This window comes from Astatotilapia calliptera, chromosome 4 (genome assembly GCF_964374335.1).
Source record: "Astatotilapia calliptera chromosome 4, fAstCal68.1, whole genome shotgun sequence".
NCBI lineage: Eukaryota > Metazoa > Chordata > Actinopteri > Cichliformes > Cichlidae > Astatotilapia > Astatotilapia calliptera.
This window is the reverse complement of record NC_137425.1, coordinates 25,166,462-25,190,214: the sequence shown is the minus strand read 5'-3', so window position 1 is coordinate 25,190,214 and position 23,753 is coordinate 25,166,462. Positions and strand designations below refer to the sequence as shown.

The following is a 23,753-nucleotide window of genomic DNA, read 5'->3' as shown; positions in this document are numbered from 1 at the left end:
TAGGATTAAAGATTATTGAATGTACAGAATGATTATTTACACAGAGCTATACAGTAGTGAAGTTAAGATAAGTGAGGGTGTAGATAGTTTCTACAGAGGCTATATAAAGTGCTAGTGGTTGTGAGTGGTGGTTCAGTCCATGTTATTATTGTGTGTTTGAGGGTACAGTTGTCCATTGTGTGTGTGTGTATGTTCAGTCCATGTGTTAATGTGGGTCAGATGTCAGGAGGCAGAGTTCAGGAGTCTGACAGCTGTGGGGAAGAAGCTGTTCCGGTACCTGGTGGTCTTAGTCCAGAGGCTCCTGTGGCGCCTCCCAGAGGGCAGGAGGGTGAAGAGTCCATGTGATGGGTGACTGGGGTCTTTGATGATTTTCCCAGCCCTTTTCAGACACCGCTTCCTGTAGATGTGTTTTATGGCAGGAAGTGGTGCTCCGGCGAAGCGCTGGGCAGTTTTCACGACCCTCTGCAACGCCTTCCGGTCCGAGGCAGAGCAGTTCCCGTACCAGACTGTTATACAGTTGGTCAGGATGCTCTCGATGGTGCAACGATAGAAGTTCACCAGGATGTCTGAGGACAGGTGGTTCTTCCTCAGAGTCCTCAAGAAGAAGAGGCGCTGGTGAGCCTTCTTGACCAGCTTGGAGCAGTTGGTCGTCCAGGTGAGATCCTCGGAGATGTGGACTCCCAGGAACTTGAAGCTGCTCACACGCTCCACAGCCGTCCCCTTAATGTGGATGGGTGGATGTGGGTCAGCATTCCTCCTGTAGTCCACGATGAGCTCCTTGGTCTTCTCGGTGTTAAGCAGCAGGTTGTTTCTGTCGCACCACTCAGCCAGACGATCCACCTACTCCCTGTAGGCGGCCTCATCGTTGTCACTGATGAGGCCAATCACCATGGTGTCATCTGCAAACTTAATGATGGTGTTGGAACCATCAGCAGGTCTGCAGTCGTGGGTGAAGAGGGAGTAGAGGAAAGGGCTCATCACACAGCCTTGTGGTACACCGGTGTTCATCGTGATTGTAGATGAACAGTGGTTATCTGTCAAACTGTTTGTTTTTTTGGGGTTTTTTTTTGTAGATTCAACTAAAGAAATGTGAACAAATTGTGTTTTTTGTTGTTGTTTAAAATGTAAAAATATAAAATTGGTTCTCTTCTAACTTGTCTGCTCTTGAATTAAGTGCCTTTTTAATATTTGAATGATTCAAAGATCAGAGTTCAGTCGGTTAACAATCAACAACAACGCTCCTGTAAACATGGTCACATACAAAACTGAAACGAAAGAAAAAGCAGCCAAAGAAGACCTTTGAAAGACCCACAGAAAGCCCGGATACCTGGTGCTCAAGAGCACTTAAAAAATGAGAAGGTCCGACTGCTTGTGCAAAATCAAACGAAATCAAGGGTGGCTCAAAATTTTTGCACAGCACTGTATTTATCTACCAATTAATCGAGTTAATATTTTTGTAATGTAAACAGCACGGCACTTCTGTCTTCCTCGCAGGCCGCACTAAACAAACGCCGCCAGGTCTCCGAGGGTCACGATGACGACCTGAGCGCTGGTTGGCCGCGCGCTTGTGACGCATGGGCGCTTGTCGTGTCACGTGACTGCAGCCTGTAACGGGGAGGAGGTCTGCAGCTGTCTGGATGTACTCAGGCTGCAGAGAATCGAAACTTATCCGAGGAGAGGGAAGTGTCGGGCGGTTACAAACGAAACCTCCTCGGGGTTTGCTCCTGTCAAAGTCTCTCCGTCTTCGTCCGGAAACAGCATGGCACACGTTTAAACTTTGCTTCGGCTCAATGAACTTCCTGGCTTCCTCTTCTTCTACTGGTAGGTGTGTCCGATGCTGGCCCAGGCTGGTCTCACAAACGGCCTCGCGTGCTGGATGTTTGCGCCAGTGATAAACGGTGAATGAGGCTGAATGTGGGAGTGTTTATAGAGGCTTGCAGTTCTTTTCGACTACTTTCAAAGGAAGCGGGTGTATCGAAGAGTAGCTCTGATACACCCACTGTCACAGCCACTGTCACTGAAGTTGGTATTTCCTCCTAATCCCTCTCCGTTTGTCTGTGTGTCTCCCACTCCAGTGGACAAGCATGGACCCTGGCCGAGAGAAACGCAAGGAGGAGATAAACAAAGCTCTGGCTTTTATACAGTAAGATCATTTAAATTTTTATCTGAGCGCACCCAGACAGAAAGTGAAACTGTCCCTGGGTTACTCACGCCTCACAGCCTAGCTGTGTCATTACGATTTTAACAAGTTCCTCTGCTCTAGGTCTTCCCTGGCCTATCCTGACCCCGACGGCTATCAGGTAGTGCTAATGCTGTTATGTGCTTTTGCTTTTTATGCCCTGTGCATAAAAAGGGCAGCTGGCCCTGTGCATGCTTTGGTGTGAAGCACTCTGTCCTTTTTGCTACCTTCCTTCTTTCTATTCCTGGCTCTATGTAAAATCAAGCGCCGGATAGCTTTCTTTTGACTCTTTATAATCTTCCCCCATTACTCAGTTCAGTCCATGTTTGCTCGCTATTAACGTTTATTGACCGTTGACTGTTGAAGAAACAAACCACATCCCCACTCTACACCTCCAGAACAATGCATAAACCCCACAGGGAAACCTGTAGACTCAGGGGTTCCAGCTTGAATACCATTAAACAGTGCACCTTTGTCTCTGTTACATCTCATGCAAGTGTCAGAAATCTAAAGGCAAAGTTGTGGAGTTCTGCAGCTGTCTTGTAGGTTGTGTTGATCCATCTGCTGTGTAACATCATGTTTATAGTTGTGGGTTTCAGTTGAACCCAGTCCTCTTCATATAATAATTCTGCACTCAGAAAACAGAGTAATTTTCTATAAAACATGCAGCAGTATGCGATGAACCATTGGTAGTTAATCTTGGTTATGTGTAGGGCTGCTCGATTATGGCAAAAATGATAATCACGATTATTTTCACTGAAATTGAGATCACGATTATTTGATGATATTTATTTAACCCTTTAAGACCTACTATAGAACCAAGTCCACCAGAGCTTATATATATATATTTTTTTACATGCTGTAGTGCCATTTGTGGGAGCATTTCAAGTTGCTATACATCAATACAACTGTTATAGCCCATATTTTAATAATATGTATGCATTAAGTCCATAGTAAGTACATAAATTGCAAAAAAGTGCAATAAACTACAAAAAAAATTGAAAATCGCTTTTGTTTTGTTTACATATATTTCTACTTGGAGAAATTTAAGAGGTTTATCCCTCAAAACTTTAAATACAATAAAGTTGCAAAAAATAGTTTCCCACCACAAGAAATTTATTTTGAGTGTCTTCATAGTTTTATTTTGGAGATACAGCAATTTTTATATACTGCAGGAAAAACAAAAAACAATCCTATGATGCAAATTTGCAAAGAAAACAGCATGTGCATCATTTCACTGTGGGAAGTGTTACGAACAGCTGATAGGAACGGCAAAGCGTGTTTCTGGAATATTATGTTTTTGTTCCTGCAAGCGCTTTTTATGCAATTTTTGCAAAGCTATATGTGGAACGAAACCGTGACCGAGGACAAGCTGATGGCATCAGATGTAAGTACAACTCCTCCGGTTTCATATGCAAAACAAATTATTGCGCTAGCTTACACGGTTCAGGTTCTACAGGGATTTAACAATAGTTACGCAAAACGGAGCGTGCTGCTCTGACCGGCTTTAAAGGGTTAACAATGACTTTAAAAAAATTATATAAAAAAGTGTGCAACACCACTGAAGTTTTTTTTTTTTAAACTCTTTTCAACCAACGGCAGTCACTCTCCAAATAACTTCTGCTTAGCTTTCCGAGCTTCCCTCGGGTCCTCTTAATCAGTGGTCTCCAACCTTTTTTGAGCCACGGACCGGTTTATGCCCGACAATATTTTCACGGACCGGCCTTTAAGGTGTCGCGGATAAATGAGGGAGGGGCTAATAATCGGCTCAGTCATTTTTAATGATCGTTGAAAGCCCAGATCGTAATCGTGATTAAAATTCGATTAATTGAGCAGCCCTAGTTATGTGCAGTCCTAAGTGCACAGCATGATTGTAGAACCACCTTTAGCAGCGATGACTTGGAGCTCTGGGTTTCTGTATGACTTTATCACTTATGGAGGAATTTTGGCCCACTTTTCTTTACAACTTTGCTTCAGTCTGGTGATTCTGATCCTTCTGAACCATAGTTGTTCAACCTTTTTCTAATTGTACTGTCATGAACTTTAACATTTAAGGTGCGAACCGAGGCCTGTAGAGTCTGCGCTGCAACTCTTGGGGCTTTTGTATTTTCTCTGAGCATTGCACAATCTGACCTTGGGTTGAAGTTGTCGGGACTTCCACTCCTGAGAAGATTACTATTTATCTTAAAGCTTTCCTGCTTGTGAATGATCTTTCTCACTGCAAAGTGATGGACTTCAAAATGTTTGGAAAAGCATTTTGAAGTCCAATGATCCAGACCAGCAACCTGACAAAACTTCTGCTTTTATAGATTTGCTCACACTTGCTGAAAACCAGTTAATCAGCTACATTTGATTAGCAGCACCCAGATTGATTCCCGATGGGCCATTTTTGCACAGTGACTCCATAACTCTATGAAAAGTGAAATGTATTTTGGAGAAATGTCTCTACATATGAGAAAGAGTGATAATAAGTTATATATGATTTAACATAAACCAAATGAATTGTAAACACATTCAACATTTTCTAATGCAGTTTAAACTCCTGCTTAGAATAGTATTAAAATACTATACTAACCCCCTTAATGTAAATACGTGCATGTCAATATTAAGGTGGACCTTAAAAACATAATGTAACTTACAAGACGTTAGCGCAGGTCCGCATAGGTTAAAAAAAAAGCTTGTTATTCCTTTCTTTTCTTTTGCTCCTCACAGGACTTCCTGACCCAGTTAGTGTGCAACCTGCTCGATGAGGGCAACGCCTTCTTCAGGGATGGCCAGTGCGAGCAGGCTGTCAAAGAATTCAGCGAAGGCTTGAATGTGTCATGCTACGCTGAAACAGAGGAGATCAAGATCCCCGAAGCTTTGCTCGAGAGCCTGTATGTCAACCGGGCGGCTGCCTACCACAGTTTGGTGAGATAACGTTTGATCTTGTGTCTGTGCAGCGTTCTGGGTATAGGAATGAAGTGGGGCAGGTTAACGTCTCATGCTGTGAGATCTCACGATGAAGTTCTAGTATAGCAGCATGTGTAATACATATAAGGCTTATCTACCTCACTATGTAAGGGAGTGAGGGTTTTTTTTCTTTTTCTTTTCCATAGCTGAGACATTTTGAAACAAACGCTTGTGAGGAATTCTCCTCCACACCTAAATGTGCATGAGCCACATAAAAGTGGATCAACCTGAAATGATTGTTGATTGAACCTGAGCTTTTAATATCTATTGAGTGGTTAGTTGATAACATCTATATTTTCTACTTTAACAAAAACCAATTGTAAACATTCTTAAACATGAACTCCATGGCTCTTCCTCCACTGTGCTCCAGACTCACGTTCTCTGCTGGTGGCTGGATTGTCTTGAGTAGCTCCCCTATTCACAAGGTGTCACCACAGAAGATGGATTAGATTTCATGCTGGACGTCCTTCTCGACACAGCTTTTTTTGTTGGGTTTATGCCTCCTTCTGGTCTTTAACTGGAAGTCTTTCACACATTAGGTGAATGTGTTAACCAGGTTGGGATCATCAAACCGCATTTTGTTGATATTTTTTGAGGTATCAAAATTCATCATTAAGGGGACAACAGAGGTCTCCAAATGGTCCAAACACACAATAAAATTCATGCCCAGGCGGTTTCAGGCTGTCCTGCTTGAATATGCTACTGTAGCGGCCCAGAGGTCTGTGACATGCACGTGTCCACGAATATCCAGCCAAGCCCAGCAGTGTTTACCATTAGTCAGCACAGATATTGCCAAATCTATGCATGTGTGATTACAAAGGCTAATAATAGATGATTTAGTTGATGTCTACTTTTGTGGAAATTATCCCTGTTTTTGGAAGAAAAAAAATGCAAAAATCAAATGCTTGAGCAACACTGGAGCATGGAACATCTAATTTAATCTTTAACAAAGCCTACAGCGGTATTAAGAAGAAAAGGTAGAAATCCATTGTAGTGGCTATTCTTCCTGTAGCGCATAACTTGGATTTACCATTCTATATAACTGAGGCTATCCTGAACCTCCCACCCCTCACACTTGATTTATGAAACCACTTATAAAAACAGATCTGTTCTGATTTACTGCCTCTAATATGTAAACATCACTAAATCATTCAGATGTGTTTGTCTGCATTCAAGGCCGCAGAGCCTTTGACCTGCATACCAGTGAAGTGCTCCATAGCAGCTACACACAGTTTAAACCAAGAGACTGTGATTTCTTCACCTTGTAGAGTCTTACTTAAAGCTAGATGGGAAAAGGAAGTAAAGAATTGATGGTATATTACTTTGATTTCTTTTGTGTGTTTCTCTCATGTTTTCCACAGGGGGAGTATGAACAAGGTGTGCTGGACTGCAACAGTGCTCTGAAGGTGTGCAAAGACAGCCGCAGAGCGCTGTACAAGAAGGCCCTTTGTTTGAAGGGGCTTGGAAAGTATAAGGAGGCCTACGATTGCAGCGCCAGCTATCTGCTCATTAACCCTCAGGTGAAGGATGGACAGAAATGGGAGAGTTTATGCTGATAGTCTTATATTGGAAGCAGTCAGATAAATCAAACTTTATTAAACTCATTCTTTTTGCTTCCTCCACTTCTGTACCATTGATTCATTAATGTTGAATTCTCTGGCAGCTGCTCTATTCCCATGTTGTTGCAGTATATTAATGACTAACCTCGTATTGTGGATGGATTATCTCAGTTGTTCTCCTGACTGAAGATTGGTCCTTTTACAGCATCCTGCCATGCGATTGCATTTGTCTCTAACCATGAGGAACCTTAACGTTAACTTTTATAAGTGGAAAAGTGTTAGTGTTCGTCCTCCAGCTTCACTGTTTATGTTATGCTAACATAGCTGTGTCGCTAGCGATCACGTAGCACATAATTATATACCAGCTAGCCCAACTTCAGTAACTTTACAAACATCACTGCTGTTTAGTTTTCTAACTTCATTTATGTTGGAAGTGATAGCAGAGCTGTACGTTTGATTTTTTTCAGAAATCTCTCAGTCAGAACATGCAATATCATGCTTAGGTAACTAGCGAAACTAGCGAGCTAACTTCCGCTAGCTTCCTGCTAACTTCTAACTCTGTTAAATGTAATAAATTTTGTTTTCATGGATGCCTGGAAGTTAAACTTCATAGTTACACCTGGTAAAGCAGCAATGCTGATCGTTTTATTAAAGATGAAAGAATTTAGACAGTTTTTAACTCTCAGTGATGCTGCAGTGTTCGTTTGAACTGAGGATTACGGAGTTTAGGACCCAGATTACTCCCAGATTTAAGAGCATCTTAGTCCGACAATAACGATGGCCGCTTGCATGTTCTGCAAAAAAATGTGCTTTGTCGTGTATCTGACGGACAAACACCAAACCAGTTCCACGTCACTGAAGTTGCACCATTTGTACAAACCAATTCTGGTTCATCTGTTTCACTCAACAATCGGCCATGTGCGTATGAAAACAAAAGCACTGCGCATGCGCGTTCCATTCATATTCTATCGCGATATTTCATTTTCCTATCGTTGCCTAACATTATACCGGTATTACCGTGAACGGTATAATATGGCCCAGCCCTAGTCTTATAAAAAGTTTTCAGTAAGAACTGTATATAAATCTGTTGGTTAAATCAGCAGCAGCACTGATTTGTAGAAGCAAGATACAGTACAGTGTAAACATCTTGAGCCACTCCTTATTACTGTTACGCCACTGAACACTGATCTATGAATCAGTCAAGCATAAGAAAGGCACTTAAGGTTCATCAAAGGATGAACCAGGGCTGTGTCTTTATATAACAAGAAACTTAGCAAATAATGTCTGTGAAGGTTCTCAGTCATCCAAGTCACACCAACTCTCTGCCATTTATAATCCAGTTTTGAGATCCCTTCCCAGACGCCTGGGATTCCTGATCTCAGGAATTCGCATGATAAGGTGGGGCCAGGTTTCACAATGAACTCACCCGAAACTCTGGCTGATTGGGACCCACACCCAGTTTCACACCTTGGCTCAGGCGATTAGAGGATCATCAGGGGGTCCTTTTGTCCCTCTGTGGGGGGATACTCCCACTAGGTTTATATCTGGGACTCTCCACCATTTGACCTTAGAACTGAAGAAGCTTCTCGGATGAGAGGTGAAACGTCTTCAAGTAACTTAAAGAAGTCCAGACGCTTTTCTTTGCAAGCTCCTTTGACCTTAGCAAATAATGAATTTTAAATAGTATCTTCAGACACTTTGTAACTACAGCCTGTCACAAAAACACATCCCCAATTCTTAGTGAAAATAAAATAACAACAAGGTGATTCCCAAATTTTGCTAATTAACAACTAGCAAAGACACAGGACCTGAGAGATGTCCCCAAGTCTTAGCCCTGTGACATACTGGTGTCCAGGATGTAAGTGGAAGAAAATTGCTGCATCTTTAAATCCCTGTTAATGTGTATGGAGGAGGTCAGGAGAGAGATTTCATCACATTCCTTTTTTCATTCATGTTTAGTAAAATTTAATCAGTTGTCTGCATTTCTATTCATTTAATTTTTATTTTAAAAAAAATGAAGGCATCCAATTGAAGGAATGCATTTTTTTACATAACTGAAACGATGAATACTTTTTAACAAGATGAGATAAACTTATCTGTGTCTCAGTCTCGGTGTTGTTCATCGCATATATGTTAATTGTAGCTTGGAGCATATCAGTAAATCCATTCGTTTACCTGTTGGCAGGACCAACAGGTGAATGAGCTCGCACAGGAACTGGCAAACCATCTAGGACTGAAGATTCGAAAACCTTACGTCAGCGCAAAGGTGTGTAAATGTTTAAATCTGGTTCATTGTGGGTTGTAGGACTTTATCAGCCTTCAGCTTAGTCATAGTCAGACAGGACACAGTCATTTTATCAAAAATCTGACAGCGATTTATGTTCTTCTCTCCAGATGTCAGGCGGTAATGTAGAAAACGGTAATGGCGTTGCACCAGGTGGGAATTTTGACATTTGTGGCTCTGTTACTCTCTGTTCTTGATCATTTTGTACACAAACACAAGAATGGTCCAAGTAAATGCACTTCTGTTCCTTTTTAGTCAACTTCCCCAGCGTGCCTCAGTCCTCATTTCCTTCCACACCTACCAGCTGCAGCACACCTACTAACTCTGCAGTACCTGAAAGGTTGGGCACTATCGAGGACTCCGAGCTGATGGGAGATGACATAGACAGTCTGCTGGACTGTGTTTCTACTGAGCCGGAAACAGCTGAGGTAAACTCCAAGTGCTGTGTTTTTTTTCCTTTCAGAACAGCGGACTAACTTTTGTTGCTGATGATGGAAGATGATGTTTGAGTGATATAAGTGCTCAAATGTTTCATTTGAGTGAAAATCAGACACGGTTTACTTCTTGTTTTGAGCAGCTCACCCAACACAGGGAATTCTGTTTACCTTTTACCTCTTTCAAGGCAAAGTATGGTGAGTCCTTGATGAGGTCTGAGTGAAATGCAACAATACTTAGAAATTAAAGAAGAGTCTACTGAACACAGGCATATTTTTTTGTTTTGGAAGATTCAGTGTCAGTGGTTTTCTTACAGACACACAAAATATCAACAGATCTCCCTAACTTTTGTTATTTGTAGTTATTTATGTCAGTACTGTTTAAAAATAATCTTGTTTTATTGTCACAACAAAACATGGATTATTAGTTTATGCTCTGCTTGGATTGGCAGGTTGTTGAGGATGTGCCATTCCAAACTTATTGCCAATACATTTGGAAAGTTGCAGAGTGCCCTCTGGTGGACAACATTGGCAATTATAACATGTTCGAAAGGCGTTTCTCAGAATCTTGTTGGGGGGTTTGTAGGTGCTGATGCTGATATACCAGCAAAAAGCTCATTTTGTCCAATATATAATATATGTTTTTGTGAATATATCTGTTGGGCTGTAAGATATCTGCTAATGCTTGCAAGCCTCATCAATAAACTGCATGGGTGCAACTCCCAGTCACACATCTCCTAACTGGCTCTAAGTAACAGGTTACTAAAATAGTATAATTTCACTCAGCTAAACATCTTGGATAGTTTGTATCATGCAGTAGGATATATTTTTCAACAAATAATTCAATTTAAAATGCTCCAAAATGCATTAGAAGACACCAATCTGCTACAATCTCTGTGCCAGGATACCTGTCAATCAAAGCAACCCCCTTCTCTAACCTCCAGTATCTAGATGGGGAAGAAATTATATTTCAGGGGCAAGCAGGGCCACTTCATGCCTCCTTTTAAACACACCCCTGCTTGGAAGATTAGAAACAAGCTGTCAAAACAGTAGTAGTTGCTAACATAACTTGGGGACAGAAATGATGAAGTAAAACTAACAAGCTAATAGGCATCAAGGACTTTATAGAGTCAGGTGATTCCCCTTTGTGCATAGTGGTTTTATTGATCCATTACTTAGGCCAAAATATTGATTAATGCAGTATTGTATATGGGTTATTTACCAGCTGTGTCGGCCAGCATCCATTCCAACTTTCATGTTTAATTATCCAGTTGAGGCATGTTTTTTTTTTTTACATCCTGCCTCCTTTCTTGACAGGACGTATTCTCAGTGCCCAGCGGGACATCCACTTGCACACAAAGAGGCCCATCTGTCCTGCCCGCACCGACACCCCAACTACCCCCGGCCTTTTTCAGCTCAGCCGTTAACCAACTCAACTCCTTGGACTCCTTTTCTGGTTCTGGGCTCGGCACCTCAGCTGCTACACTGGATATCCTAGACGACCTCTCGACCTCTGAAAAAGGTGGTGTTGCAGATGCTTCAAACTTACTACTGACCCCTACGAAGCTGGACGGTCTTGATTCCCTCGATTCTCTCGATGACGCCTTGGATAAGATGCCGAGGGCTGCTGCTGCTGAAGAAGTTATCGAGGCCAAAACAGAGCTGGATGTAGGAGAAAAGTCTCTTGATGAGCTGCTAGATGAACTAGATCCCTTAGAGACACTCTCTAATCCAAGCAGCCAGGGCGATCATGTCTCTAAAATTAGGAATAGATCCATGGACCGGCTTGACTCCCTTGATTCCTTGGACTCATTTTCCTCGATAGAGGGTGTTAGAGTAGTTTCGTCAGCAGTCTTAGTCGGGGGGTCTGGCCTGGACTCGCTCTCCGATTTCAACTCAGCAGGTGACTATGATTTATATCTGGCTTATTATAAGGGATGCTTTTTTGCTCAAACATCCACCGATATACACCGATTTGTATGATTCACATGCCCATTTAAAGATATTCAGAAAGGCTGAAGAACAGTTATTATTTAGTAATAACTGAAGCAGTCTGACCATTCTCCCCAGGGATTAACGAAGCATTTTCTCCCAAAGAACTGTTGCTCGCCGGATGTTATCTCTTTCTCATACCACTCTCTGTAAACCTTACAGATGGTTGCATAGAAAAATCCCAGCAGATCGGCTGATTCTGAAACATTCAAACCTGCCACATTTAAATCCTAAAGCTGAGTTTGAACTTCAGCCATGTCTGTGAGCCTAAATGCATCAGGTTTCTGCCGTGTGATTATATGATAAATATTGACATTAGTGAGCAGCTGAACAGTTGTACCTAATGAAGTGGCCAGCTCCCCTTTAGCGTCTGAGGTTGGTGCTTCAGCCCTTTTACCTCATGCAGTTCATAATTTATGTTCTCTCCTTGCTCCTCAGGTATCTCAGGCTCTCATAGTATTGCGGCTCCAGTAATGCGATCTCCAAAAAATCATTACAAAGTAAGACTGATGATCAGGCTTGTGTTACGTTTTCTTTCCTTGTATCTTCCTTAGCATTAACTGATGTCTTATTCTTACCTTGGAAACAAAGGCGAAGGAAAACCAAAGGCCGGGTGCAGTGTATAACCCTCTGTCCTCCACCCATGAGTTCCTGCAGGCCTGCTCTGCTTGCTACCCTCGAGAAGGTATGGTAGGATTTGAGTGACATCAAAATGGTCCTGCTGCTTATCAGCTGGTGATGGTTTTACAGTGTGGGAAGTTTGATGCCCTGCTGTTCTCAGTGGAACTTTAAAAGAACTTGTTTTCCTCTTTAATGTTTGATCAATATGTATTGTGTATTTGTGCACTAATTCCTTCACAGGTGTAGGGATATATACTTACGTTCACAAGCCAGACCTGGTCCACAACTGTAAGAGAGACATTCTGCTATGCAGACTAAAAGCCGACCCCCCTTTAGACTGGACCAGAGTGCGACCGCTGCCCATACTGAAGGCCTTTGGTGGGCGATTTCTACTTTGCAAAGGTAAGGAGCTCAAGATCAAGGTCACGAGTCTCTTCTATTTTTCATAGTTATTTCTTATTATTGCAGATAAATATGTCTTTAATGGTAAAGTCTGAAAATGGTGACAATCATACATTTATAAGTTGTTGCCAGATAATCAACAATAAGGGACTAGTTTCCCACTTTTTCATTCATCAAGTTTAATTTCTTTTATGATTAAAAAATACAATTAATAAAATTTTATTATACCAATTCCCTTAATTGTCTGACCAGTCTATTGGAAGAGAGAAGAATATTTTAATACACATTTTATGTATTTATTTATCTTTATTTAACCAGGAAAATATGACTGTTGACTTTCAAAATTTCTGACCTGTCCTGTTCTGGCCAAGACTTGTATAAACTAGTAACACACATACAAATACACACAGAAAAACCCCACACAAGCCACATAACATACAGTTGATTTGAAAAATGTCTAAAAACATCAACAATTTATAAACTTCATTGTGAGTAAAGCCTGAAACATCAATAAAATTATTTTTCCTGTGCCAGAAACAAACAAGGGTGGTAATATTCAGGCAGAACATTTTCAGTAACTACATCCAAGTCATCTAAATTCCTTCAGTCAGACCAGTTCCTGAAGTTCAAGAGCAGCTGACTCATCACCATGTCTTTCCAAATATACGGGAATAGATTAGAGCTTACAGTCGTTTTAGTTTTCAAAGTCACCCCAGAGCACAGTTGGTTCTTCCAGAGATATTTTAAGGACTCAGTGTTTCTTGTTTCCATATTCCCTAACCAGGTGAGCATGTTTTGAAAACATTGAAAAATGTGATAAATTTGGGGAAAATTGTTCAGATTTTCTGTTAATTTGCTGCAGAGAGTTGAGAATGAGCCAGCTGTGGATTGCACACGAATACTGTGTGTGTGCCTGTTACTACACTTCAAATTTCTGTGCAGTGAAAGAATAAAACTCGCATACTTAGTGCGCTTATGTGAATGAAATGTGTGTTTTCTTATATTTCCAGAGTTGCTGAAGTCTGGAGAGCTGGGTGTGTGTAAGTATGGAGAGAAATGCACGTTTGCCTACAACCAGATGGAGATCGATGTTTGGACAGAGGAGAAGAAAGGGAGGCTGGACAGAACCCGACTGTTTGGCACAAAAGCTTTTAAACTGGACCCCGTGAGCAGCATCATATGCCTCCTACAGGAAAACAAAGGCACGTTCATGTTCCTCTGTCAGGTTAGTGCACGTGAGCTGTGTTTATTTGAAATCTCTGTTTTTCTCTTTGATAATGGAGCAGGGGTATAAAAGCTCTTTAACCTGATCGGATTAATGTTAAAGATTTACATGATGCACGCTGGAGTTTCTCCATTTGTTTTGTGTTTAAATGTTTAATCTGGAAACTTCAAAAGTACCACTTTCCATTTGTTCTTTTGAACTATGAGAGTTGAAAATGTGTGGCTACTAACCAATTTAAATGAACTATGGTACCCATTCTTCCAAGAGTGTTCAAATATTCAACCAGAATTATGCCAGAAGTTTGTTGATTGCTATCAAAAGTGTTGGCTGAGGTGCATCTTACTAAGGGACATTTAAACACAGATATCAGTGGTAATAATTGATATAACCACTTATAATTTGTATAATGTTAAACCTGTGTGAATTTGAAAAAAGGGGAGTTCAAAGACAATGCAGTTAAATCCAACGATAAGTGGATGTAAACTGCTGACTGTATGTTAGCCAATGCACACTATGTTTGTAATATTTGTGTCTGGATGTAGCACGCTTCCATCACGACAAATGTTCATTTCATTTCTAAGATGATCTTCTCCATCTTTCTCCCTTTGTTTCCGTCACCGGTCTCTCTTCCTTTCCTTTCAAAATCTTCGTCTTCCTGCCGTGTCTCTCCAGGCGTGCTATGACAGTAAACCGAGAATAATCAGTAAGCGCTTCCAAGACGATCAGACCATCTGCTCTAACTTGGATGTTCGCCACAACTTTGATGCTAATAAGTGAGTGTGCTTACAACATACGGGTCATTACAAGTCCTTGTTCTCTCACCCACTCTCACTTCTAATCCTGCACCAACTCTTTGCTCCGTATGCCTTCTCATCTGTCTCCATCACGCTTTCTTTTTCCCTCTGTGCCCATCAGGTGCTTGGCTTTCGTGGTGAGGACCCACAATGTGATTTACAAGAAGGTTCGCCCGTTGAGCATCCTGTGTCACATGGATCTGTGCAACCAAGCCATCCGGTACGGCTGTGTCAGAGAGGACAACTGCCACTACGCCCACTCTGTTATCGAGCTCAAAACCTGGAAGGTGCAGAGAGAAACAGGTGCCTGACAAATACTTTGCTTTACTGTTGTCATAGTACTGTTAATTACTGAGATCAAACTTAGAACAACAGATTGAGAGCTTGTGTGCTGAAATGATCTGAACCAAACCTGTGCTTTATAATAATGTCACACTATTATGTTTTAGTAGTAAGTGTTTAATTCATCATTTATATAGCATCACTCCTCCTTAGTATGCCATTTACAGCAGTGATGTAGTAGCAGTGTGAAAATTAAGTTGCACTGAAGAATTGTACTCAATGAAAATGATCTATACTATAAATAGAAATAATAAACAGTTAATTTCATTCATCGATGACAGAAAATCCATCGCGATCTGCCAGTATTTCCACTGTGGAAAACATTCACTGCCACAATATTCATTCAAAAAGTCCATCAAAGTGCACTGTTGTCCTGTAATCGTTCTCCTTCTTTATGCATTTTTATTTTCAGGTGTCAGCCCTGATGAGATTGTGAGAATATCCGCAAAGTATCATGACAAGCAGGAGCAAAACTCAAGCAAACAGAAAGGAAACAGAGTAAGAAGCATTGTGATGATCACTTTTATAGAAATAGTATTTTTCTTACTAACCCGTTCCAGTCTGGCTCTTCTTTAATGTTACTGTTATTACTGTAAATATGTGTTGGAGAGATGATGCTCTGTAAGGTGAATGTTTCATCTTGTCAACCATTCAGTAGATTTTGATATGAGGACGGTCATACTTATCATCAGTATGCTTGTAGTGGCCCGACAATGTGTGTGCGTTTGCGTTACTGCTGATACTAAATGCAGACTTCCATCCAGCAGCCTGTGACTTTATTTAACATTTCATCTGTGGACGAACGTCCCTTTTTTGTCATTTAAATTTAAACAGGTGCCTTTTGAAGGAGGTGGGAGCAAACCAGGAGGGGGAGGAGGTGCTGGGAAGAGTCTTAACATGCGGATGAAGTTTGCCTGCTGTCAGTGCTGGTTGGACGGCCTGATCAGTGAGCCAGACAAAGGCCTCAAGCACTGCGGTGCTAAAGCTAGACATGCGTGAGTAAAGTGAATACAGGTGCTCAGTTCCTGTACGAGTCTAGAGTTTTATTTTTAATATTTTATAATATTATGTCATATTAGGCGATCACTTCAGTGATTAAAACTTAATCATTGTCCAGTGCACCTCAACACAGCCAATTAAACTGTATTCAGACCTCCTGACCTTATGTGATTTTTCCCTCCAGGGTGTGTCTGGCAATGAATGAATGAATGAATGAATCACTGAAAGAGAAACACTTTTTGCACTGCAGCGACTTCTCTTGTATTTCAATTTTAACAGTAGAACCACCAGGGGGGGTCGCTTTGACCACGTCTTGCAACAACAGCATCAATAACAAGGAAGTCATTCAGCTCATTTTTCTCATATAAGAAATATTTAATTTTTTTTAAAGCATTTAAGGTTAAGTTTTAGGATTTTTATTCATTTTGCAGTGATTTTTAATATTTCATTTTAGATCATAAAGGTAAAATATATAGAGTTTGCTAATAAGCAGCACACATTTTAATAAATACATTATTTTAAAGTACAACAGTGAAAGTTTATCACACAGTCCATGTTTTCTTTTCTTTTTGTCCCACACGCGGCAAAATTCACCATATGAAGAAAAAAAAACTATTAAAAAAGTCATAAATAAGAGATGTTGGACTTTTAATCTAACAGAGTTACATGAATTTTAAAATGCCGAGCAGTCAAAACACCCCGCTGGGCATTTTGTGTTGAAGAATTGTTTCACCAACCAATCGAATGATAATCCCTCAATGTCTGTCACTGCAATCAAACAGAAAGTGCTGTTTAACTGCAGATGCACTGCTCTTACAAAGGCACCTAAATGGACCCTTTACAGCTTTTCTCTTCCTCACCAGATAAATCCGCCAAAGCACGGAGCATATTTACAACGTTTTTGTCGTCATCTTCAGGTGGACTAAAGACAGGCGAGTGCTGCTGGTCAAGTCCCAAGAGAGAAGTAAATGGGTTCAGGTGCGACCACTGCCACACGCCAAGGATCTCCCTGCACAGTATTATGTAAGTCTGCACTTTAAAGCAGAAGGCATTTAAACCAAGGACTTGCATCATAGACATCATCCCTGCACTGATACAAATGAGGACTTCCCTCATCTTTGTTACATTATTTGGTGGCATTTGTAGCGTTCCAGTAGAGAAGTTGGATACTTTGTCTCACAAATGGCACTGTGCGTTGTTGGTTGAACAGTAATGTGTTCCCCCATCACTGCTTAATTTCTTAAAATTTCACTTGTCAGCAGTGTTGGGGAGTAACGGAATACATGTACCACCGTTACGTACTTAGAATACAAAATATGAGTAACTGTATTCCGTTACAGTTACCGTTTAAAAAGGTGGTATTCAGAATACAGTTACTTTGTTGAAATAAATGGATTACACTGCGGTACTTTCCTGTTTCATATTGTCGCGGGTCAGGACTGTTTGGGTTTTGTTTGACAGCTACGTTCTGTTGTTCCAGGCGGCAGCGCTACGGTTGCCATGGTTACATGGCGACGCTCTCTCTCTCTCTGCGACTGTGTGTTTCCTGGGTGAGAGAGCGCCTTTTCGTTGTTGTTGTTGTTGTTGTGCTAAGCTAACAGGCTGAATGCTACAAGCATAGCTCTAAAGAATGTAGCATCATGGGCAGTGTAGTCCGTGCTGCAGGGAGAATGGACTGCCATACACGTTATGTGTCTGTGAGCGCGAGGAGGGAGAAAAAGGGGAGTGGAAAGGTTGGAGTTGTCATCGAGGAAAAACGGGAGCTGGAAGCATGTAAATATAATAATAACCACTTCAGCCAAGAAGAGAGCCTGACGAGCCCAGTTGTAAGTAAGCTATTAAGACTCGACTGTACACCGTGTTCGTGTTTTCCTCCGAAAACAATAAGTTCCGTTGGAGCAGTCTTTCAACGCCTCTCTCTGTCTCTCGCAAGAAAAATTGACCCACACAACAAAGTAAAGCTATTTTTCGGCTACGAGCCGACAGGGACCCCGCCGTATTAGTCAGAGGTCCCTTTACTACAGCTCGGAGTCGCGGACCTTCAGTAATAGTAATAAATCACACAGCAATAGTACATTCACGTTGTTGTAAAAAGCACGATAATATATTAAGTAATCCAAAGTATTCAGAATAGATTAGATTAGATTGAACTTTATTAATCCCTCGGGTGGGTTCCTCTGGGAAATTCGATTTCCAAAAAAGCACAGCACCGACAGAAGTTACAGAGTTACAGAATATTATATATATATATATATATAATACACACACACACACACACACACACACACACACACACACACATATATATATATATAAATACAGAGACAATATAAATAAAATATACGAAGGGGATAAATAGAATAAATAGGAATAAAAATAAAAATACAAGTGAATTGCACATTTAAAGTATTGAGTCTATTGCACCGTTGACTATTTACAAAAGTATTGCACAAGGTATTGCACAGTGAGGTGAAGAGGCACTACAGCTTAGTTGTTCCCCCCTCCTTTGTCCTCCTGTTTCCCCTCCCTCTCCCCTCCAGAGAGGAGTTAAACAGTCTGATGGCGTGTGGGACAAAGGAGTTTTTAAGTCTGTTAGTTCTTGTCTTTGGGAGAAGCAACCTGTCACTGAACAGACTCTTCTGGTTGTTAATGGCCGTGTGCAGAGGATGTCTGGCATTGTCCATAATGTCCATCAGTTTCTTTAATGTCCTTTTCTCTGCCACTGTCACCAGAGTGTCCAGCTTCATGCCGACCACAGAGCTAGCCTTCCTGATTAGTTTCTCCAGTCTGGATGAGTCCTTCTTTGCTGTGCTGCTCCCCCAGCACACCACAGCATAGAAAAGTACTCCAGCAACCACCGACTGGTAAAACATCCTCAGGAGCTTCCTGCAGATGTTAAAAGACCTCAGCCTCCTGAGGAAGTACAGTCGGCTTTGGGCTTTTTTATACAGGTGCTCTGTGTTGCATGACCAGTCCAGTTTATTGTCCACCCACAGCCCGAGGTACTTGTACTTGTTGACCACCTCCACCTCCTCCCCCTCTATCTGAACCGGCAGTGGACCTGCTCTAGACCTCCCGAAGTCCACAACCAGTTCCTTAGTCTTTGAGGTGTTGAGTTGCAGGTGGTTTGTGTGACTCCATGCGACAAAGTTCCTCACCAGACTTCTGTACTCTTCTTCCTGATCATCCCAGATACACCCCATGATGGCTGTGTCGTCTGCAAACTTCTGAATGTGGCATAATTCAGAGTTGTAGCAGAAGTCAGAGGTGTACAGGGTGAAGAGAAGAGGGGACAGCACAGTTCCCTGTGGTGCTCCTGTGCTGCTGACCACTGTGTCAGACGTGATGTCCTTCAGCCTGACGTACTGTGGTCTGTCGGTGAGGTAGTCGGAGATCCAAGCCACCAGGCAGGGGTCCACCTCCATCCTGTTCAGTTTTTCCTGAAGCATACAGGGCCGGATGGTATTAAAGGCACTGGAAAAGTCAAGAAACAGGATCCTGACCGTGCCTTTTCCCCCATCCAGGTGTGAGTGGGCTCTGTGTAGGAGGTACAGGATGGCATCCTCCACTCCGACACCCGCCTTGTATGCAAACTGTAGTGGGTCCTGGGCATGTTGTACCTGTGGTCGGAGGAGGTTGAGGAAGAGCCGCTCTAGAGTCTTCATAAGATGTGACGTCAGTGCCACCGGTCGGAATACGTTACTGTCATTGAGTAACGTAACGGAATACGTTACAGAATACATTTTGGGGCATGTATTCTGTATTCTGTAATGGAATACATTTTTAAAAGTAACCTTCCCAACACTGCTTGTCAGTCATTATAAATTCTGATACCGATATATCAGCGAATAGCTATTATTGTCCGGGCAGGCTCTAGTGTTGATATTTCAAATGATGGGGAAGGGCGTCGTCTGCGATCGGTGTTTAACAGCGTGATGCTTTCTCCTGACAGATGTGTGCACAGATTTTGGAGAAGAGGAAATGTAGCTACTCTGGGGTCTGCACCTTTGCTCACAGCCCAGAGGAGAAGGACATGTGGATGTATATGAAAAATAATGACTGTAAGTTACTAAAAGCAGCCAACGCTATTTGGTTTGATTGGAAAAATAAAGGAAGCACTTCTTATCTGCATGAGGAGGGAAGTGCAGTTTGTACGAGAAGAGGTCCACTCACTGAATGTCCTCTCAGTGATCTGATGTTTGTGTGCCTGTAGTGAAAGACATGCAGCAGATGTATGACATGTGGCTGGAATTAAGCGGTTATAATCGTCAAGCAGATGGATCCACGGTCAACCAGCCCAGCCCTGAGGAAAAATACATCACTATGCCCACTGATTATGCTGAGCCAATGGTGGGTTTCACTTTTCTCTCTTTGTTTCAACAAAGCAAAAGTCTGAAAATCTTAAAACTCCCATATTGTTCTTTCAGTTAGTAAGAAAAGATGAGAGTATTTCTTCCCGTCTTTATTTTAGAGTGGCTTTCACTGCCGCCTGTGTGGCAAACACAGTAACAGCGAGCGGCAGTGGCAGCAGCACATTTCCACCGAGAAGCACAAGGACAGAGTGTTCAGCTGCGAGGGAGAAGATGAAGCTCTGACGTGGAGCTACCGCTTCCCGGGTACACGCTTTGAACTGTGCTCCAAGTAAGAAATTTTCCTGGATCAGTTTGTACATGCAGACAATGAATAAAAGTGAGCTATTATGCTTTTTTTATTTTTTTTATTTTTTACATTTAATAAATGCAGAAATTAAGTCAGCATATGTACAAGTAATCAACTTGAGCCACTTCAGGCTTCAGTGTCTGTTTTAGTCCATTTTCTTTCCTACTCTTTGCTCTGATGAGGTCATAGAGAGGGGAAATTCCGAGTATGGTCATCTCAGGGACACATATGTGACTGTGACCACAGAGGCCCCACCCACTGTTTATGATGGACAGCCAATCAGAGAAAAAGCTGGCTTAAGTTGAGGATGAAAGGAGCTAAAACTGCTTGTTTCAGACAGAAGAAACTGACGGGCTGCACTAAGTCCACTGTGAACTGCAAATCATGCAAAACTACCTCAGTACAGTTTAAGAGTGAACATAAGTGAGAATAATAGATCCACTGTGTGAGGTGTAAATCACATGACCAGTTTGCAAAACCTGAGCTGTTGTAACAAACTGTGCAGCACAGGATATGAGGCGTTTGGGGACAGTACAGAGCTGTAGGTCACTTGTGTGCAGGAAGTATCCAGGTCCTAACATACAGAAGGACTCTCACACTTTATCATCCAGCAAAGATTAAGTTATAAAGTCTGCTGAGTGAGTGGACTAAATCGTATGGTAGTGTTTAGTTAAAGTAAAGCTCACAGCATAGTGTTTTATTTAATAACTGACAGGTTGGATGGCAGCTGTCCTGATGGTGCATGCTGTGACTACGCCCATAGCCCGGAGGAGCTCCAGGAGTGGATAGAGAGACGAGAGTTCTTACGACAAAAGCTGGCCAAAGCTAGGGAAGATATGCTCGTCATGCCTGATGAGGTCGACTTTGGAAAATACAACTTCCTGCTTCAGGACTAACAAGAATTTGACTTTGTGAGCCAATTTTGTAACTGCCAAACAGCATTTCAGTTTGTCAAGAGTTTTCAAATTAAAACCAACAGCAGCAGTTCACTCGAAGGCACATATATATTTAACAAACCTGAATTTAAAAAAGCGCATATTTTAATTTTCTTGTGACTTCACGGCGCTACATTCACAGCTCGTGTCTCTCCAGCCAAAACATTAACTGCACTGTGCTGTGAGCGTAAGGCTATGTGGTGCCACACTAAGAAAGAAAGAAAAAATGATCATCAGTGAAGATTTATAAAGGTTTCATATGCCATACCTGCAGCCTTCCTCGTGCCTTTGTTGTTTTACCTTCTGTTTGTGTTTTGCTCAATCAGGGAATGTTACTGAAGTGTGCCTTCATTGTGCAGTTCATTAAGAAAGGAGGTTTTCAAAACTTTCATTGTGCAATAAAATGTCCCCTATATGGCAAGCTGGCTTGTACTTCTGATTTGTACTCGTGCAAAGACAGCAGAGGTCCAATTTTGTGTTCTGTTTAATACATTTGAACTAATTGAGTGGTAAGGGAGTACTTGACCCCAATGACTATCTCAACCACGAAAGAATATCATTCCTTTGCCTTGAGATTCTTGGGTTGTTTTTGTAGTGTGCTTTGGATCATTGTGGAGAGCTCTCTGATCACTTTTGTAGCATTTGTCTGAATCTGGGCAGAGAGTGTAACTCTGTACACGTCACCATTCATCCTGCAGCTTCTATAAGCAGTCATAGTATCAGTGAACGCTAGTAAACCAGTTATAGTGCTATCTGTATAAAATATACTGCCAAAAGCATTCAGTCACCCATCCAAATCATTGAATTCAGGTGTTTAAATCAATTGTATGGCCACAGGTTTATAAATTTCGCCACCTATTCATGCAGACTGCATTTATGAAAGAATGGGTCATCCTCAGGGGCTCAGTGAGTTCCAGGGTGGTCCTGTCATAGGATGCTATCTGTGCAACAAGTCCAGTCGTGAAATGTCCTTGCTGCTAAATATTCCACAGTCAGCTGTTAGTGGTGTTATAACAAAGTGGAAACGACTGGAAATGACAGCAACTCTACTATGAAGTGGTAGGACATGTAAAATCACAGAGTGTGTTCCGTGGATGCTGAGGCTTATAGAGCACAGACGTTGCCAATTTTCTGAAGAATCAACCGCTATAGTCCTCCAAACTTCATTTGACCTTTAGATTATGTCAAGAACAGTGCAGCCAGACCTTGATACAATGGGTTTTCATGACCAGGCAGCTGCGTCCAAGCTTTACATCACCAAACACAACAAACCGTCAGATTCAGTAGTATAAAGCACACACTGGACTCTAGAGCATAGACGATTCATGCTTATCCATATGGCAATCTGATGAATGATTCTGGATTTGGTGGATGTCAGGAGAACGGTACTTGTCTGGTTGCATTGTGCCAAGTCTAAAGTTTGGTAGAGGGGAGATTATAGAGCGAGTTTGGTGTGGAAGAAGTTGACTCTTCTGACCTCAACACAATCAAACACCTTTGGGATGAATTATAGCAGAGACTGAGAGGCAGACCTCATGGATGTACTTCTGGAAAAATGGTCAAAATTTCCCATAAACACTACTAAACCTGTGGAAAGTCTTCCCAGAAGAGCTGAAGCTGTTATAGCTGCAAAGGTGCAAAGGTATATGCACATGCCATAACATCCCGATCATGTTTGAAGGTAATGTGGTATTCTGTATCATTCTTGTACAAGTTCATCTTGTTTTCATCTGTTCATAGAATTTTCCAGAACTGTGAAGGCTCTTTTAGATGTTTTCTGCCAAAGTCTAATCTGTAACAAGTAGTTTTCACCTCATGATAAACTTTCTGTGTTTTTCATTCCTGAAAGCCTCTTTTGATTGTAAATTTGAACAATATGTCTGCCTCCTCATAAGTGTGCTGACTTGGTTAGATGTTGTGAAGTTGTTTTTGTTAACCATCGAAATAATTCTGCCCTCATGAACTTTAGCTACTTTAACATCTTCTGTGGTCTTTCAGACATTTTTACTTAGCTGGTCAGTGTATTTGTTCTTTTTAACAGTGCAACAGATTATTGATTTGGGGCTACTACTGATGTTTCTGCTGTGTATGTGATAGCTTTATTTTGATTTTTCAGCCAAATGAAAACCTCTTTCAGTTGAACTGCCCTTTATTTCGGTCTCGTATTTAGTTACCTATAAATGGAAATTCATCTCTTTATCTATACGCTTCATTTGTTGTGAAGTAAAAAGTAAAAGTCCTCAGCCGCCATGAAACTGATTGACAGCCTCAATATACAGGGAGTGCAGAATTATTAGGCAAGTTGTATTTTTGAGGAATAATTTTATTATTGAACAACAACCATGTTCTCAATGAACCCAAAAAACTCATTAATAT

The 23,753-nt window shown here is 41.5% G+C and overlaps 1 protein-coding gene across 5 annotated transcripts; it reads left to right on the top strand.

Annotated features, from left to right (window-relative positions):
• The first annotated feature begins 1,594 nt into the window (after window positions 1-1,594).
• LOC113021133 (zinc finger CCCH domain-containing protein 7B-like) lies at window positions 1,595-21,798 on the top strand. 5 transcript variants are annotated; one of them, XM_026165604.2, is made up of 22 exons: window positions 1,595-1,821; window positions 2,076-2,143; window positions 2,264-2,300; window positions 4,892-5,089; window positions 6,493-6,651; window positions 8,876-8,956; window positions 9,085-9,127; window positions 9,230-9,402; window positions 10,726-11,311; window positions 11,839-11,900; window positions 11,992-12,085; window positions 12,262-12,423; window positions 13,434-13,648; window positions 14,321-14,421; window positions 14,564-14,745; window positions 15,197-15,282; window positions 15,619-15,779; window positions 16,701-16,806; window positions 19,736-19,844; window positions 19,997-20,133; window positions 20,255-20,424; window positions 21,158-21,798. In XM_026165604.2, the coding sequence occupies exons 2-22, from the start codon at window positions 2,085-2,087 to the stop codon at window positions 21,336-21,338; spliced, it is 3,102 nt and encodes a 1,033-aa protein (XP_026021389.2). In that variant the 5' UTR covers window positions 1,595-1,821; window positions 2,076-2,084; the 3' UTR covers window positions 21,339-21,798. The 5 variants fall into 5 exon arrangements, with proteins under 5 accessions (XP_026021389.2, XP_080156548.1, XP_080156550.1 ...); XM_026165605.2 differs by having other exon boundaries at window positions 1,821-1,898; XM_080300422.1 differs by lacking the exon at window positions 2,264-2,300 and having other exon boundaries at window positions 1,598-1,821.
• The last annotated feature ends 1,955 nt before the right edge of the window (window positions 21,799-23,753 follow it).